Source organism: Venturia canescens, chromosome 10 (genome assembly GCF_019457755.1).
Source record: "Venturia canescens isolate UGA chromosome 10, ASM1945775v1, whole genome shotgun sequence".
Classification (NCBI taxonomy): Eukaryota; Metazoa; Arthropoda; class Insecta; order Hymenoptera; family Ichneumonidae; genus Venturia; species Venturia canescens.
Genome location: NC_057430.1, coordinates 8431901 through 8449136, shown reverse-complemented (window position 1 = coordinate 8449136; position 17236 = coordinate 8431901). Strand labels below are relative to the sequence as shown.

Sequence of the window (17236 nt, the reverse complement as noted above, 5' to 3'; positions counted from 1 at the left end):
TCCCCTACTTATTTCGATCCGGACTCGAAAAAACGGCTATTCAAAAAACCAAATACGACAGTGGAAATACACGGAGAAAAAAAAATAGTAGGAATTACTATGCCGCCATAGTATTCGCCCATTTGGAGGTTTTTACCAAAAACGTTTTAATTTTCGTGTCCTTTCCAAATTAAAATTTCTTAATTACTTATTTTACAGTTGAGCATAGTAAAATTGCAAGAACTCGAAATCCCCCGTTTTGGGGATTTTTGCCAAAAACATTGCAATTTCCAAGTCAATTCCGAAAAGAAACTTTTAAGGAGGGTGGCTATCGACGATACAATGTTGCCATGCTAAACCATGTTAAATACATTAAAAATTTCAAAATTATAAGAATTTAATCAAATTTGGTCAACATATTCTTTAGTGCCAAATTTGACAATACACATTTTTAAAGATTTTTCTTCTGTACAGTTATCGAGTAATTGCGATCACTAAAGTTCACGTGTATAAGCATAGCGTTTCCAGGTATACATTCCGGGCATAAGAAATCTGCTTTAACGCGTAATTACTCGATAACTAAGCAGAAGAAAATTTTGAAAAAAATTGTGTCTTCGCACTTGATGTTGAAGAACATTATCACGAAATTTAATCAATTTCTTATCATTTTGACGAATGTAGTCACCCTTCTTAAATTGGGTATTTTGCTCTGACGAAGGTTTAAACTTTGTTATTTTTTCCTGCGTACTTCACCGAGGAAACATTGTAAAATTGATGTTGATTCGACGATGAATCGTAAAGTAGAATTATTAACGCCGTTTCGCTAAGGTTAGTACTGTGTTTTCACAATCGAAATTAACAGTTGAACACAGTAAAATTTGAGGAGCTCGAGCACAAGCTCGATCCGCCAAAGTGTTAAGAAATTTACTACAGCACACAGCAGAATTTCATTTGCGCTTATTTTGGCATGACAGATGAATTTTCATCGAATTCTCGCTTCACAATAAATGGCTACGTATGTTCGTAAGAATAAATAATTATTACGATATAGAAGATCCTATGGCCCGTACGAGGGAAAATACCGTTCTCTCGTCGTACGTTTGCTCCAGTTTAAACAAACTTCGATTGAGATAGAGCCTGATAAGAGAAAACTCGGGCTGTCAGATAAGTTCGGAAAATACTCCATTCGTAAGATTTATTTGAATTTTTTCCTGATTTTATTTTAAAATAATGGGTCTTCGAAGATCGAATAAAATAAAAACAATAAAATTCAATTAAAACAATAACAAATACATATACTTTCGAAATGTTATACAGTTATTTTTGTGTTGGTATAGTCATCGTCGTTCTCTCATTAATTCGACACGATCGTTTAACATTTATGGATCGGATAATTTGTTCACCTCCGCTGCTTTAACTTTGCTTTCATAATCTCTTCTCGTTCCTCAATCTTTCTTTATTTTCACTATATTTTTCATTCCGTATATTCTCCGCTTTGATCGATTTGAGCAGAGAAATCACACACTCACGCGCACCCGTACACAGACACACACGCGTTCACGCACGCACGAGCATACTTACAATCGTCCCGAATGCTTGATTTTAATGTAATTTGGCCCTTTCGTTATTGAGAATCCCGGTGAGCCAGAGGCGTTTTAAAAAAGGAGCAAATATTTCATCGTCTGTTTACAATCGATAGTAAACTTTATCTTTTTTTAATCCGATCGTTGAGACCGCCGAATTAGTTGGGATCGACAAAACGATTTGTCAGGACGATTGAGCAAAAAGTTAAGAGCGATTTCACCCGATCTCGTTGAATTCGATTCCGTAAAAATCTGTACAAATTAGGCCGATTTCGAATGCGGCAACGATTGATGGAGTATATAGTGACAGTTGTCGGCGAATATTTCCCCTTAAAAAATTAAAAACCGAGGAAATAAAACGGGGCCAAATATTGATATGAATTGAGAATAATTCGGATACTCGATCGGCCATTGAAGTCTCCAACGACCGACGAGGCTGCTAAATCTCTTTGAAAATGTTATTGCACTCGTTTGAAAAAGCGTTAGAAAAATTGGATAAAATTTGGTGAAAATAGAGGGGGGGGGGGGAGTGTGAAAAATTTTGAAAGTTCCACCAGAAACGGCAGAAAGAGGAATCACAAATTTTTAACATTTCGCAAATATATATCCCAAAAGGACGTATAAATATAAATACCCTGCGTGAAATCGCTCGTTCCGAGGTGGCCAAACAAAAGCTTCGATACAAAGACGAGAAGGTTGTAAAAACGACAGGAAATAACGAAACGATTAACTTGTGTGTTTTCTTTCGTTACATTTGAATAATAATAATAATTATTATTACTCTCACCCGACTGCGTTGCGTTGATGGGACCATTATTCCGGTCAAACGGTAAATAAACATCTAGAAACTTAAAAATTGACGGCTAGTGCTGTGTTAAGCAGCCCGAAAAAGCTAAAAAAAAGGAAGAAAAAAAAAGAAAAATAGCTCGAGCACACGAGGGCGAATGGAGCCTCGTGCTTCGAGGATTTTTTTCTCTTTCTCCCCGCGACTTATCTATTTATTCTTATTCATTATATATCTCTGTGATTTTTTTCTCTCGATCATATGTTGTTGTTGTTGTTTTTAATATAATATTTATCCTCGCAGGCGAGTAGCCACGCCGAAAAGTCTCTCGCAGAGACTCGACGCTTTCCACGCGCACGCACGGACACAAAAACATACACGCGCGCGCGCGCGCACATCAATCACATTTCCACGATTGCACGCACACACTCGCACGCTCGAGCCACACTTTGAGTGTCAATATAATCGTCAATTCGACTAATTCGCAAGAATTATTGAGCTAAGAGAAAGAATTAAGGAAGAGTCGAAGAAAGAAGGAGAAGAAGAAGAGAGGAAAAAACGATAAGAATTGACATACTTTTCGATCTACGTTTTAAAAACGAAATGAAGAAAAAAACTAGAATCACTTTGTAACCATCACCGAGTGGATACGCTAGGAATATTAACACATTTGGAGGGAAGTTTGGGGGATAAAATCTCTGCTATCGAAAGAACGAAATTTATAAAAGAGAAACAATGAGTTTTCGACGAATGTTAATGGATCAGGGCGTCTCCAACATTTCCAGAGAGAAGTTTCGATTAATTGGAATTTCAGTGGTTTCGAGATTATTCGAAATGATTTTTGCCGAGCATTGAAATCACGGTAGTGGGCAACAATTTAAGGTATTCCCTTCGCAGGACCGTATTTTTTGGTGTCGCCAACTGGGGCACTCGAAATTTGGACTGATTCCTAACCTCTGAGAAGTCGCTGTTATATGGGAAAAGCTTCTGCTTCTGCCATTTTTCCAACTTCTATCGTTGATATTTTTTTTAAACACATTCGATAACCCTTTATTTTTATCGTTGCTACGAATTTCTTACATTTATTTTCTATCCGTGAAAGAAAATTTTACGATTTTTAACAATTTGATTCTTCATTAAATGATCGATAACCTGATCTGAAATTTCGTCAATCGATTTGGATGCAATTGTACTTTATTGTAAATTAAAATCAATTTTTGTAGGGTTTTTGGGGTTCGTGAAAGGAATACCTTAAAGGGCGTGCAAAAGCAATAATTCGGTATAATTTATTGCAGTGTTGCCACATTGACGCATCGGTAGTAAGTGATTTGGAGATCTTAAAAAACGATAATATTCGACATAAAAATCGCACAGTACGAATCAAACGAGCAAAATGGGGCAGCGATGAACGAATAAATAAATAAATAAAAATTTCAGTATTTTGAGCACGGTTAATAACCGGAGAAAAATCGGAATCGATCGATAACCCGGACTTTCAAATACCGAAAAAAATCTTCCTCCGCATGAGAAAATGTAAAAAACACTCGAATCTTTTCGCAGGTTGCCAATGAAGCAGCGTCATTCCAAGGGGGATTGAGGAGAGGATAAAGTGCGCAGAAAACGTCGGTTCGTCACGAGCCACCCCGCTCTACTAATAACCAAAATAAAGAAACGAAAAGAAAAAGAAGAAAAACATCCAAATTCTCCATACTTTCTTTGTACAAATCCTAACTTCGCGTTAAAAAGTCGTCCCGAAAGAGGGCGCTTTTACGTGTGCTGAAAAAATGTTATTTACTCGATTTAATTAACTCTCCGTATCGTTTGACTCGCCGATGAAATCGTGTCAGGTGGGTTTTTTCCCCTATTTTCATCGCTTTTGTATGATCCTTCCACTATTTCTTCAACCCACCCTCGTGGTGTCTGTTTTTCTCGTATATACGTCTAAAAGTAGTACACTAACAAGTACCATTTCCGGTATCTATTCGTCGTCCTTATTTCTGTGTTGTTTTCATCGTTAATTCATTACTCATTTCGTTTCCATTATATTTTTTTTCGATTTTTTCTTGTTTCTTCATTTTTTAAATCTCTGTGTTATTTGTATATTTTGCTTTGTTTCTTAAAATCATTGTTTTTTTTCGTACTCTACGACGTACTGTGTGATATAATCGATATTAGGCGGGCACATATGCACGTACGCGATACTAACGCGCACTTAATTCTTTTTCATTATTCTCTTCGTCGTTTCTTTGTTTTGTTTGTTTGTTTGTTTGTTTGTTTTCATATTCTTTTATACATAATCTAACTATACATATAACTATGTACAAGTGAGGGGAGCTTCTCGGATCTGGGGATTTTCGCCTCTTTTGTTTTAGGTGTTTCTTATTTCTGAAGCTAAACGGAAATCGGTACCAAAGGTGATCCTTTCAAGGCCAAAACTCCCCGCTGCGCTTTTTCTCTGCTTTACCGGTATTTCTTTACTCTACATATTTTCTACACTTTTCATCCTTCGCTTTTGACTTTTCACTTATTTTCTTAACACTCTCAATCTTTCGCTGTCTCTTTCGCTCGCTCTCTAACCTCAAAACGTCCTTGATCTCTGTTCTTTTTTTCATTCTCTCCCTCGTCCCGGACAACTCGATAAAAATACGCGACACACGTGTCCTCCGTCGATCCAAGGGCCAAATGACATTATTCACGATACAACTTTCGTCGATTTCGCGAGTCTTCGCCAAGGTTAAACGTCCGTGTACTTGCTCAGCTTGTCTCGCAGCAACATGTTCTCGTTCTTTAACCGATCCAACTCCTGTCGCAGCCCCATGTTCTGAAATATTATCATCCTTTGTCATTTCAATTCAACACTTGACGATTAACGGACATTCAACGCTGAAGAGGTTACAAAACGGTTGACAATAAAATCGGCGGTGGCGCTACTTGTACTTTTAAAAATAATTTCCCCGCTCGATGGAAATTTGTTTTTCTACTTTACATTTCGTCCGTCAGAAAAAAATTCGCGGGCAAGACAGAAAAGGTTGTAAATTTATTCGCTCTCTTTTCGAGTTATCATCGCTCCGACAAAAGTGTGAAGAAAAGTCTGACAGCGAGACGGTCCCGAAGGCCTGTCAATTCGAAAACGATGGATAAAAGACTCGCCTCTTTCTCCAGAAATCCAGCTCTCAGTGCGATCTGATTTTCCTTCATTCGGCGTGCATCTCGCGAGCGCTTCGCCGCCATGTTGTTCTTCCTGCGACGCGCCCAGTATTTGTCGTCCTTCAAGTCGTCCGGAACAAACTGTCGCGAGGCGAGCCAGAGTTGAACAGAGGGAGAGACGTCACGAGACCGAGAACAAAGAATAAAGTCACCGCGGAGTTGTTATTGCTTCCTCTTTTTTCAACGCTTTGGATTAAGGTTTATTTAGTTTTGTATGAATTTATACAAACCAATGAGGAATATAGCGATGCTCTCACCTGCTTCCGTGACTTCTTGATCATTGGTTGTGGCTTGAGCTCCTCGTCAGAGAAAGCACGGGTTCTCGGATCAAAGTCCCGCCCCGATGATGCCATCGAGAGCGCTGCAAACAAACAAATCCATTGTTTCAGTTACTCTCAACGTCTCATTTATACTTCTTCAAACGTTTTAATTTTATTGCTAAATTGACAAAGTTATTCGACCATATTCGACCAGGGGAATGCCAAGTTTTTCATGCTTTTTCCGCTCTCTGATCTTGCTTCGATCTACGTTGTAAGTTTACAATTTAACTCATTGAAATTCATCATTAAGGAGGGTGGCTAGCGACGATACAATGTTGCCATGCTAAACCATGTTAAATACATTAAAAATTTCAAAATTATAAGAATTTTATAAAATTTGTTGAACATATTCTTTAGTGGCAAATTTGAGAATACAAATTTTTAAAGATTTTTCTTCTGTACAGTTATCGAGTAATTGATCACTAAAAATCTGCTTTAATGCGTAATTACTTGATAACTAAGCTGAAGAAAATTTTGAAAAAAATTGTGTCTTCGCACTTGACGTTGAACAACATTATCACCAAATTTCATCAATTTCTTATTATTTTGACGAATGTAGCTACCCTCCTTAAATGCCAATTTTACGAATCAATAAATTCAATGAATAATAGTAAAATAAATAATATGTGAGCTCGTCGTTTTGGTCCAAAAGATTGCGAGTGTCTTTGTCGCACACAGCGACACGATTGTCCGATTTTCCCAAATTTGTATCCGCACAGAAGGGGAATCGCCCTCTCATCGCGGTTCGATTTCACGTGCTCGCTTTCTTCGCTCGGGAACGTTATCGAGGTGGGTCATCGATATAATCACTATCAGCAAGTTTCAGGATTATTTCTAAGAGCCACCGTGGGATCGACCGTACAAAAAATCGAGCTAAGTTTTCTTTATTGCCGTTTGACGAGATCATTGGTTGTATGAGTGTGCGAGGTGTGGGAATGAATCGAAAATTATAAATGAAAGTGAAGAAAAATCCAAATTTGTGAACGAATTTGAACGACGAGTGTGAATAAAGAAAATTATAAATTTTTTGCTATACTTATACGTATATGGAATAAAATGAAACTCACAAATATAAAAAATAATACAATAGCGAATAATTTCAAGATTTACATGGTAGAGTTGACAAAAACATTGTTTTGAAAATAAGGTGATTTTAATTTTGAGCCCTTTTGCTTCCCGATAGAGGAAACTATGTGACGATGAACATTTTTGTTTTCCAGTTTTCAATGTCAATGTGCTCAAAATGTCTAAAAACATCAAAAAATCATATCTAGAAAAAATATCCGGGTGTGTGAGTGTGTGTGTGTGTTATGGCACTGCAAAATTCAAACGCTTATAACTCGAAAACGATTTGAGATACAGGGCTACCGTTTTGCACAGATGTTAATCCATACAAGCTTTTCATTCTCTGGTAATTTTATCACAATTTGTAAAAAATTACGAATCCTACGAGGTTTTGAAATTTTCATAAAAAAGGTGTCGCCGCTCTAACTTTCGAAAATTTTAAGATTTATTAATAATATTTTTTTATAAAAAATACACTATAATAATAGGAAGGTTGGTATTGAATTTGGGGAATATCGGTTGAGCGGTTTAAATTTTATGATTTTTTGAATTTTACGAAAATATGAGTTTTTCAAAAAATCGTTTAACCGCTTTAATTTTTAGAAATTTTGTAAGCTATTGTGTATAAGTTTGTACTTCCTCTATACTTTCCAGCAAAGTTGTTGGAATTATTTAATTTCAGTGTAAATAGAAAAACGATGAAAATTGAAAGTTGCAAACTGTTTTTCTGATGGCTCGTCATTCAGTTTTTTTTTATGGATTTAAACAAAGAGATAAATTAAAGTTCGTAAAAGAAGGTAGAGAAAATACATTATATCCTTGTATACAAAAAAAATGCTGCAAATTAAAATTTGCAAATTGCTTCCTCAAGATGGTCAGGATGCACGATGCTCAAAGCTTCCTCTATGAGGAAGCCAATGAAAAATATAACACCTCATAGTAAGCTTTCGAGCATCGTGCATCTTGACCATCTTGAGGAAGCAATTTGCAAATTTTTTAGAAATTAATTTGGAAAAGTTAAAAGTCGATAAATAAGTTAAAATTTTATTAAAAAAAGGAAGCCAAAATGAAAAATATAGCACCTCATAGAGTAAGCTTTGAGCATCGTGCATCTTGAGCATCTTGAGGTAGCAATTTGCAAATTTTAATTTTCAGCATTTTTTTAATATCTTTTCCAGTCTCTAACTATAAGCTGCCGTTGTTTTGGCATTAGTTTTTTTAACATTGAATTTTCTTTTCCTTCAAAGGGCACTTGATTGATTGACTCTACTCTATTTTTCTCTTTTTGAATTTTAGCTGACAAGCTAAAATTTAAAGTGATTTAAAAGTGAATCAGATTGTTCGATAATCGCGGTCTTCGAAACACTATTGAAAAGTGTTTTCCACGCAAACTCGGCATCCACAAATATAAAGGGAGTAAATACTTACTGGAGTCTGCTGGTGAGGGTGGATTGAGGGTGTCGGGCGAGCAACATTCGCTCGGCGATGGGGATCTCTCGCGTTTGGTGACTGGTTCAAGGTGCAAGCCTGCCGGACCCTGATGACTGGTGGCTTCGCCGCTGTTGATCTTGTGCAATTGGCTGGCCTGCATGGTCCCTTGACCGCTGCTCGCGACGCCGTCCACCGGGATCCCATTCTCGGATAAGAATTCATCGAGGTCCACGTACTGTTTCGGATTCGAAGACAAAAGCGTTGAATTAGCGAATAGCTGACTAAAGTTGCTCGTTTACCTTCTCAATTTGGATTTGCACTCGATATTTTTCAACGGTTTCATTCGAATGATCGACCATTGCGATTGCGAGCCACGACAAAGTTTCACTCTCCGACGAGAAACACAGAAAAAACGCGTTAACTTTCACGTACGAATCGCCCGCCCACGCGAGTAGCCCACAAAACCGTGCACGCTGGAAATTCGTCGTCGTTTTTCGTTGCTTTTCAAACGCGATAAAGGACTCGCAAGATAAATTGTTCGCGGAGCCTGACACGGGACGGAAGAAAGTCAACTCGCGGCTAACTTCCGCGCGGAACAAGTTCGTAAATCTCTTAGGGGCGCGCGATATAATACACTCCGGTTCGTTCAAACCGGAGAAAGTAGTCTCGCGTATACGTCGCCGGGCGATCGAGATTATACGCGAACGCCCATGCGTTGCAACCAAATTACAGCGCGTTCCGATTGTCCAGTGTTTCCGGCAAAGAGAGCTGCGTCGAGGGATTCGTGAAAAATGGAATCATTGAAAATTGTCGGTGATGAAAAACGAGGTAAATGAGGAACCGTAAGAGGAGGATGAAAGTGTCGCGACGAGTTGATGCGGAGTTTCGAATTTTCGCTGATCCTACCGAGGCTCTTGGAAAAATGATTGTTTCTCTGTGTTTTCTCTTCCTCCTTTTTCCCCTCTTCCGATCTATTTAACCCGGAGTAAATCGACGTCTGCAATTTTCGAATTAAGGGGGCCCTGCTTTAGGAAGTAAAAACAAAAAAAGTTCGATTGTTTTCGGGAATGTTTTTTTAAAGGGTACAAAAACATTGTTTTTCATGTGAGAAATACTCATTTGTACATGGTTCATGCGCAAAGTCTGATTGTCGAAATTTCTCAGCTGCGTACAACGTGGAGATCGTAATTATTGTCTACGACATAAATTCCAATTTTTTCCCCATTTTCATATATTTTCTTTCCATATGAACCTACGAAAACACGAAAAAATTGCGAAATTCTATATTTACAGCACGTCGAAGTGACATTCTTCTTTAGAAGAGTTTTTTTTTCAAACTCGCTAAAAATATAGAGTTTCACTTTGTACGCAGCTGAGAAATTTCGACAATCAGACTTTGCGCCTAAAGCATGTACAAATTAATATTTCTCGCATTAAAAAAATGTTTTTATACTTTTTGAATATCCTTGAAAAACTATACCGAAAAGTTCGCTATGGTGAGTTATCTCCGTCTGTTCAAAAACATTCTCGAAAACAATCGAAAAACGTGGTAAAGTATGAACTCTTAAAACAGCTGCTCTCCCATCAAACAACTCGTTACCTTTATCGTAATTGTAGGACCCTTAATATTGATTCAAGGAACAAAGTCGTGGAGATCAAAATTGTAGAAAATTCAATAGAGTATCACACATTTTTTTGAAAACTGTTTCAACGTAATCCTGAGATCGCAATAAATCAATAGAATTTTTATTTCCACTTTGTAAGACCGAAAAGTATCTTAAAAACTATTTTTTATTTATAATTTTCAATTTTCGCGCGGAAACGCTAGTTGCCGTGTTGTTTCGGTTTGTGACGTCACTCCGTTAGTGACCAATACGATTGCGAAAGACCAAGTAACAAGATTCGTGAAAATAATTTGGTGGCTTGTGCCTTAATGCAATAATACAAGTGTTAAAATGCCACAAAAGTTGTGTCCATTGGTAGATTTGTACTTTCTGCATTCACAAAACCGTCTTCGATGCTGCGATTTTAATAAAATGAATGATAAAATTCCACAAACGTGCATAATAACCTGTAAAATTTTAAAATAACACAGAGCGCACGATAAGAATCTAGATTGTTTACTATCGGAGTGACGTCACGTTGGAATCCAATATGGCGGATGGCGTTTTAGACATTTGAAAAACAGATGAAAAAAGACGATTTTTAAAATTGAATTATAATATTTACATTGCATTTGTACGAATAAATACTGACGTTTCTCGTTTACTTTTTACGAAATCTATCATGAACATGCATTTTTATATATTTTCTCACATGGTGTAAAATACTCTATTCTCTACAACTTCGTTCCCGTATAGTTGTGTCCTAAAATGAATGATAAACCAGATCACTCGATAATTAGACTTTACCATATTTTTCCCCTTTAATTCGACAAAAGTTATAGAGACTAATTAGCAGAGAATCAAATCTACAACGACTCGAGCTCTTACCATTTTTGTCGAAAAGTTAAAAATGACCGAAATGTCGAACAGAAGTAATTTCCTCTTAAATTTGAAATGGCGGTTACCGCAAGCGCGGAAATTGTTCGCCATTTTGAATTTAGACTAGCAGTGACTCCCCCTAAAGGTTGGAGCAATAAAATTGCAGACGTCAAAATTTCGGCCTTTTATTTGACTGACCCGCGACTGGGCTAATTGCGCAACGAGATTATAGGCTTGTCTGCGACGCTCGATCTCGAGATGAAAACGGTGGAAGAATTGCAATGAGATAAGGAGGGAAATGAGAGTGCGGAATAAAAAAAAGAATGAAACAAGGCGCGCATGACGCATCGTTTGTTAGTTGGGTCAAGTCGGAAAGCACACACAGCAGCCTGATGCGATTCGCATCGATAAGCAAAAAAGACTCAATATCTCACGCTTGTTAAAAAAATGGTGCAGGATTTTTGAGATTTTTTCACCTTCATTGCGAAAAAGGTTTTATTAGCAAAAAGCTCGAGTTTTCAAGCTGGATTTTCGAGATTAATGTTCGCCTCACACTTGGAATTCAAGGCACTTATACTTTGAGCAAAAATTTCGTTACTCTTCGAGGAGAATAAAACGCAAGGAAATTCACCAGCGAATGAGACAATCGAAAAGTGGGGGAGGGTTCAACTGATGATTGGCTTTAACGCTGCTTACCGTCTCGCGACTGTGTACATACATGATTCAATACCTTCAGGTCGGCATCGTAGGGCAGCGTTTTGTCCCAAAGGTTGGGACCGAGGAAGGCGGCCTGTGCTTCCACGTTGCCCCATAATTCACCGTCCGCGTCCTTCTTCTCCTCGGGTCCATCTTTACTTTGTTTCCCTGAAGAAAGACAAAGCGACACGAGTCGCAGTGTTAACAGACCGAACAAACGCCCGTGGGCAGTGAAAAACTGCGAGTTTTGTAATTTAATAAACAAGTGAATCGACCTGTAGACAAGCGTAAGCTCGATTGAGACTGATTTATTATTTTCCCAAGCCTCGCATTATCGCAAAGAGAAAAAACTGTCATCGAGAAACTTTGACACAAATCACAAAAGCATATGACAATCGTACAGTGCGCGAGCGCCTCTGCATATCTTTAGATACAATCCATAATTTTGTGCAAGAGATTCCAGCACGGTAGCTTTTACACGGAGGATTAATTGAACGGGGAAAACGCCGTGATATCGGGACGATCGCGACTTGGAAGTATACTCAAGAGAGAGAGAGAGAGAGAGATGCGACGACGAGAGAGAATGGTTGCGGGTCGACTGTCAAGGCCACGAGAGCATGCTTGTCACGTCACGATGTTGGACAGATACCGGAGAAAATAACACGCTACACCGACTGCGATGATGATGATGACGACCAACGACTATGTACATTGATTATAATGATCCGAGTGAGTACGATTCTCGTTATATATACAGGCGGTATCAAAAGTCCGACTCGAACTGTGCGGAGATAGCGATCGATTGGCGAGGGCCAATCGGGGCCCTCGGGGAGCGGACGTGGGCGGGGCGCGCGAGTCCCCACCGCTGCGAAGGCGCATCCGAGCGGCTGATTCGCTGTCAACGGAAACGACTCGATCTCTCGTCAACGGTGCATCGCAAAGGAAAATCGTTGAGGACTTTTTTCTTCGGAATCGTACGATTCGACGGTCCGGATGTTCACATTCGTGATTCAGCGTTTACTTGCTTCGTGTTTCATCGCAAATAAACAAATATTTGTGCGGGCTTTGTCCAGAGACGGGGCGGCGTCTTGACGCGGAGTATTAAAAAATACAACTTCGTAGGCAGAGCGGCTCGAGACGATCTTCACTCGAGATTGGTCGATTTCCCCCCGCTCGTGCAGTTGTTTCTACATGTTCAAGTGTTTAGAAATATACTTGACTCGCAGAGACTCCTTCGAGGTCACGCACTCACCGGACTGCCGCAAATTTGCACTTGGACTTTTCACGACGTTTCTATTTCATCGATACTAATGTGTGGGATTAATTTTACGACGAGACTTTTAAGGGGTGAGACAGCTCCTCCGTAATCGATTAGGATCACTTAAAAAATTCAAAAATCAAGTTTTGTTACAGAAAAATGGAGAAATTGAAGAAAGGAAGCTCGAAGTTCCAGACACTCGGAATTTCCGTGGGTGCTGGAACAGTATCGTCGCTACGGGTTAAAGTGGGGTCATTCGATCGGAGCGGACGACGAAAAATCCGACAGCGAAAGTGGCCAGTTTCTCCTTCGAGCGTTTCGCCATCGGATTATTCACGAGAGGATTGAGTTTTTTCGAAAATTATCATTCTCCCCGTGGCCGCAGAGGTTTCCACGAAATGAAACACGATTATCTCGAAGACTCGTGCAAAGTAAAACTTTGCTTGATTATTTTTTTTCCCTCCAGCCTCTCGTGAATCAGGAGGGTGGGGATCAAATGTTGGAATGACTAAAATTTCGAACAGCTAAAATCTCGAGTTTATAAACTTCGAATGATAATATGGAGACAGGTAGATTCGACTAGAGCTTTGAATGCCGAACATAAATAAAGCAGAAACTGCAAGGTTCGAAGCACGTTTACATCTAAAATAGAATGTAACAATCGCCCATAGGACGATGACTAAAATATCGATTTTTCGAAAACTCGACTATCACTCTTTCGATTCATAAATTACTACAGTCAGTGATACTGTGAAAATTTACAATTTTGAAAATATAATAACGAAAGATCAAATATTACTGAGGTTGAAATACTGAAACACCAAAAAGTCGAACAGTCAAAATAGCGAAACGTTAGAAAGTCGATCGATCAAAATAAAGAAATACAGTGGAGCTCCAAATACACGCGTCTCACTCACTCACTTACTCAGACCGGTGATCTCCAATTTTAAACATCGCCATTTTGACTTTCGCCTTTTCGAGCCATCGCTATTCCGCATATCTAAGTTTTATAGGCTCGAAAAATTCACTTTCGATTTTTTCCTACTCTATATTCTGGTCTGTCTGTAAAACAATTACTCTCCATTTTTAATTCGAAAATATGAACTTTTGACATTCGGATGGTCTGTTTAAATTGCATTCGAAATGAAAACTTTCGAAATATATATTTTCGAGTAAATACGAATTCAAGGAAGAAATTTTTGATTAAACATGCAATCTGCTGAATAGTCGATCGGGAATAAGAATTTCGAATTACTTATTTTTCTCCAAACTGATGTCACAACTTTAAAAATTTCGAAATATCGACAGTTCTACAATTCAGTTATTCGACATACTGAGCCCCACCCAATCAGGAAATTCGTAATTCTCATTGAAAATTTGAAGATTCCTCGGTTCGGTGATGCTGGGAAATTCGACGCCGTCGAGCTCCGTCGCTGGCAGGTTTTCCCATCGGTACAATTTGTACGGCTTTAGATTGTTTATTCGATAAATTGTACGTGTTTGTTGGCAATGGGTTTGAAAGAGAGGTTAACTACGTGTTCTCCCTCCGGGCCCCCCCCCCCTTTCCCTTCCCTTTTGTATCGTCGTAAGGTAAACGCGCGGCGCATTGTCGTCGTCGTCGTGCGTCCTTGAATTTGCAGTTGCTAGAGCTAGCAACAATTGAATGGAACGTCCGAGCGTGGCTAGACCGAGGCGCACCAAGGTGGGGCTTGAATGACTAGGCGAAGTGAAATTATAACGTCGACGAGCCCCGCACGTTCGGTGTCCCTGGGCTCACTACGACTACGGCAACGCTTTTTCACTACTAATAGACACGGAACGAGGGACCTTTTGTTCCAAAATGGCGTCATACGTTTTTTTCCTCGAGGCTAGTGCCAATTCGCAATTCCAAATGGACTGCTGACGCTCCGAAAGCTTTGCAGAACCGTTGCAAGTTTTTAGGCGTCTCCGCGAGACTCCGGAAATCGACTGACGAGTAAATATTCGACTGGAAGCTATTTTTCGAGATCGTTGCTCCGAGAGTCTGTTTTTAACGCTGAGCCTTTACTTTTGGCCTTCGAGAAAATGACTCTCGATCGCTCTTTCGCTGCTCGAAGTTTCTCCACTTTTTGACACTTTTCTCGATCGTTGGGAGGAGCGAACGGTGCAAATAGATCGTTTTACGCACACTTTTGGGAGGACGGAAACCGAGATTTATGGAATTTCACTCCGAAATGCAAAAATTGGGGGTCTCGCTGGCCTCTTGATATCTGTTTTTCAAAGTTATTCAATTCGGGATTCGCTCTGGATGTTTTCGCCGACTTTTAATAATCGAAAGATTATTTATCGGCGCTGTGGACGTGGAAATCGGTCAAGGGCTCGATGGAACGATCGCTCAGAGCTTCTCGATGGACCCAACAAATGAAAGGTCCTTTGTGTCCTGCGATTGGTAAAAGCGATTGGAAAGTTGAAAAAAATTAGGAAAATCGGAGGTTGTTTTACAGGAATCGAGTCACCGCGATCCGAAGTAAAAAAAACCAGTTTCCATTCCGTTTCGACCTTGTAAAAATCATGGAAAAAGTGCTCGAAAAGTGGAAACGAACGAAGAAAAGTGTTTCGCCGGAAAGCCTCTCGAATTTCGTAGTATTCTTGCAATATTTTGCATGATCGATCGTAACGGAAAAGCAGGAGAAGCGTGCCGAGAATAAGTAACTCGGTCGTAACTAATCCGCCGTTTAGTTGCTCTCGATTAGTTTCGTCCGTATAAATTTTCATGAAGCACCGTGGCATATCTCTGGCGCGAGTAATTTTCTTCCAACGACAAAAGCAGCTGATAAGAGAAGCCGCGGGAACAAGTGGCGAGCGAGAAAAATAAGTAAAAGATTCCCCGCCGCACCTTCGCTTCCCGGCTCCTCGAATAATAAGTAATGACGCAATAATTCTGTGCTCTCGTACGAATCACGCAGGCACAAAAGGTGAGCCCGCGCGGTTCTCGTTTCCATGGCAAACTCTGCTCCGACTCGTTCTCATCGTCCTCAGTTTCTCTCTTGCTCTCCCTTTCAACTCGAAGCGAAAGAAAGACCGGAGCGGCGCGCGTGTTTTCCCAGAAGGACTCGCCGCAAGTTTTGACCCAACGACGTCGGATCGCCGCTCGGGGCGGCCTAATGGCTCGAATACCACGTTGGAAATGCGATGATCCCTTTCAGCGAACCCGGAAGCCTTCGAGTCGGACTCATTTCCATCGATAAATGCGCCTAATCGAGCTCTTTTCGATCCCAGAACCGGAGTTGACGATTCTCAAGGCCCTTCTACCAAAGAAATCGATATGAGAAATCATTTTTCCTCGAAAAAGCACGGTTTTCTGTACCCAGTAAAAAAAAAGTGGGGGCAGAAATGCCGAGAACGAAGCGACCGAATTCGAATTTCATGACTTCTGAGGGTTTCCAGGGCAAGGAATATGGATTTTTTTATGACATTAGATAACTTGCTGGTAGAAAAATGTGCGTGTCAATTATTTAATGTGGCTAATTTTCAGAATTAAAAATATTTCTATTCAAAAAATAAACGAATATTATAAAATTTTTACCTTCTTTCGCAGAGCTGTTCACTTTGGAAAAAAAAATACAATTTTGAGAAAATATAGAGCAGTTCGAGAACGAAGAGATTTAAAATTAACTGTTAAACGAGTAGAATCTCGCTTAAGGAGAAAAAACAAATGGAAAGACAAAAATGACAATGAAAACTGTAGAGAACTCGTAAAAATAAGGTTTCATGATCATTATTCATGACTTTTCACGACGTTTTTAAGGTTGAGTGTAATTTCATGACATTTGAGGTTTTTCATGGCTTTTCAAGTCGTTAGACACCTTGGATACAAACGTTTTTCGAATTCGCACATGCACGCGCACGGACACAGCGGAAACAAATTTTTCTATTTCCGACACCCGAATAAATGGGTCAGCCCGGCAGGAGAATATCGAGAGAAAGTTTCGAGAAAAACCGAGGGAATGCAATAAAAAAATAGCAGAAGCTCGACCTTGGAAACCGCGCGCGGAGTCCGCGGCGGGCTCTCAAAATGGGTAAAGAAACGCGAGTCCCGAGCCGAAATAGACGCGAGTCCAAGGACGCAGAAAATCATTAATGTGTAAGATCTCCAAACAAACGGTGGAAATATTCGTGCGCGCGGAGGAACGCGCGAGTCTGCGGTAAATCCGTTCGTGCTCCGCGTTGCCCGCGCGCTCCATTCTTTCATGGGATTCCCCGGGAGAGAGGGCGGCAGCATTTGTTGAAAACATACTCACACATGCCTGAAATATGAGACTGTGAGCTTTGCGACTGAGAGAAAGATCGATCGATCGATTCTCGAGCTGATCCAAGGGATTCACTTTCGTTCCCGCGCTCTCGTGTCCCGAGAGCTCCGAGCGTAGCTATGCGATGTAATCTCATACGCG

The 17236-nt window shown here is 39.8% G+C and overlaps 1 protein-coding gene across 11 annotated transcripts in view; it reads right to left on the bottom strand.

Annotated features, from left to right (window-relative positions):
* Nucleotides 1-4026: 4026 nt before the first annotated feature.
* Nucleotides 4027-17236, bottom strand: part of LOC122416897 (thyrotroph embryonic factor-like) — a 45032-nt gene continuing 31822 nt past the window's right edge. For 7 of the 11 annotated variants that reach the window (XM_043430014.1, XM_043430015.1, XM_043430017.1 and 4 more), the window contains 5 exons: nucleotides 11571-11716; nucleotides 8367-8604; nucleotides 5784-5914; nucleotides 5497-5634; nucleotides 4027-5167 (listed from right to left, as the gene is read on the bottom strand). In XM_043430014.1, coding sequence (XP_043285949.1) covers nucleotides 5081-5167; nucleotides 5497-5634; nucleotides 5784-5914; nucleotides 8367-8604; nucleotides 11571-11716 — 740 coding nt within the window. In that variant the 3' untranslated portion in view covers nucleotides 4027-5080. The remainder of the gene's footprint in view (nucleotides 5168-5496; nucleotides 5635-5783; nucleotides 5915-8366; nucleotides 8605-11570; nucleotides 11717-17236) is intronic. The other 4 variants (XM_043430020.1, XM_043430025.1, XM_043430019.1 and 1 more) reach the window with 3 other exon arrangements.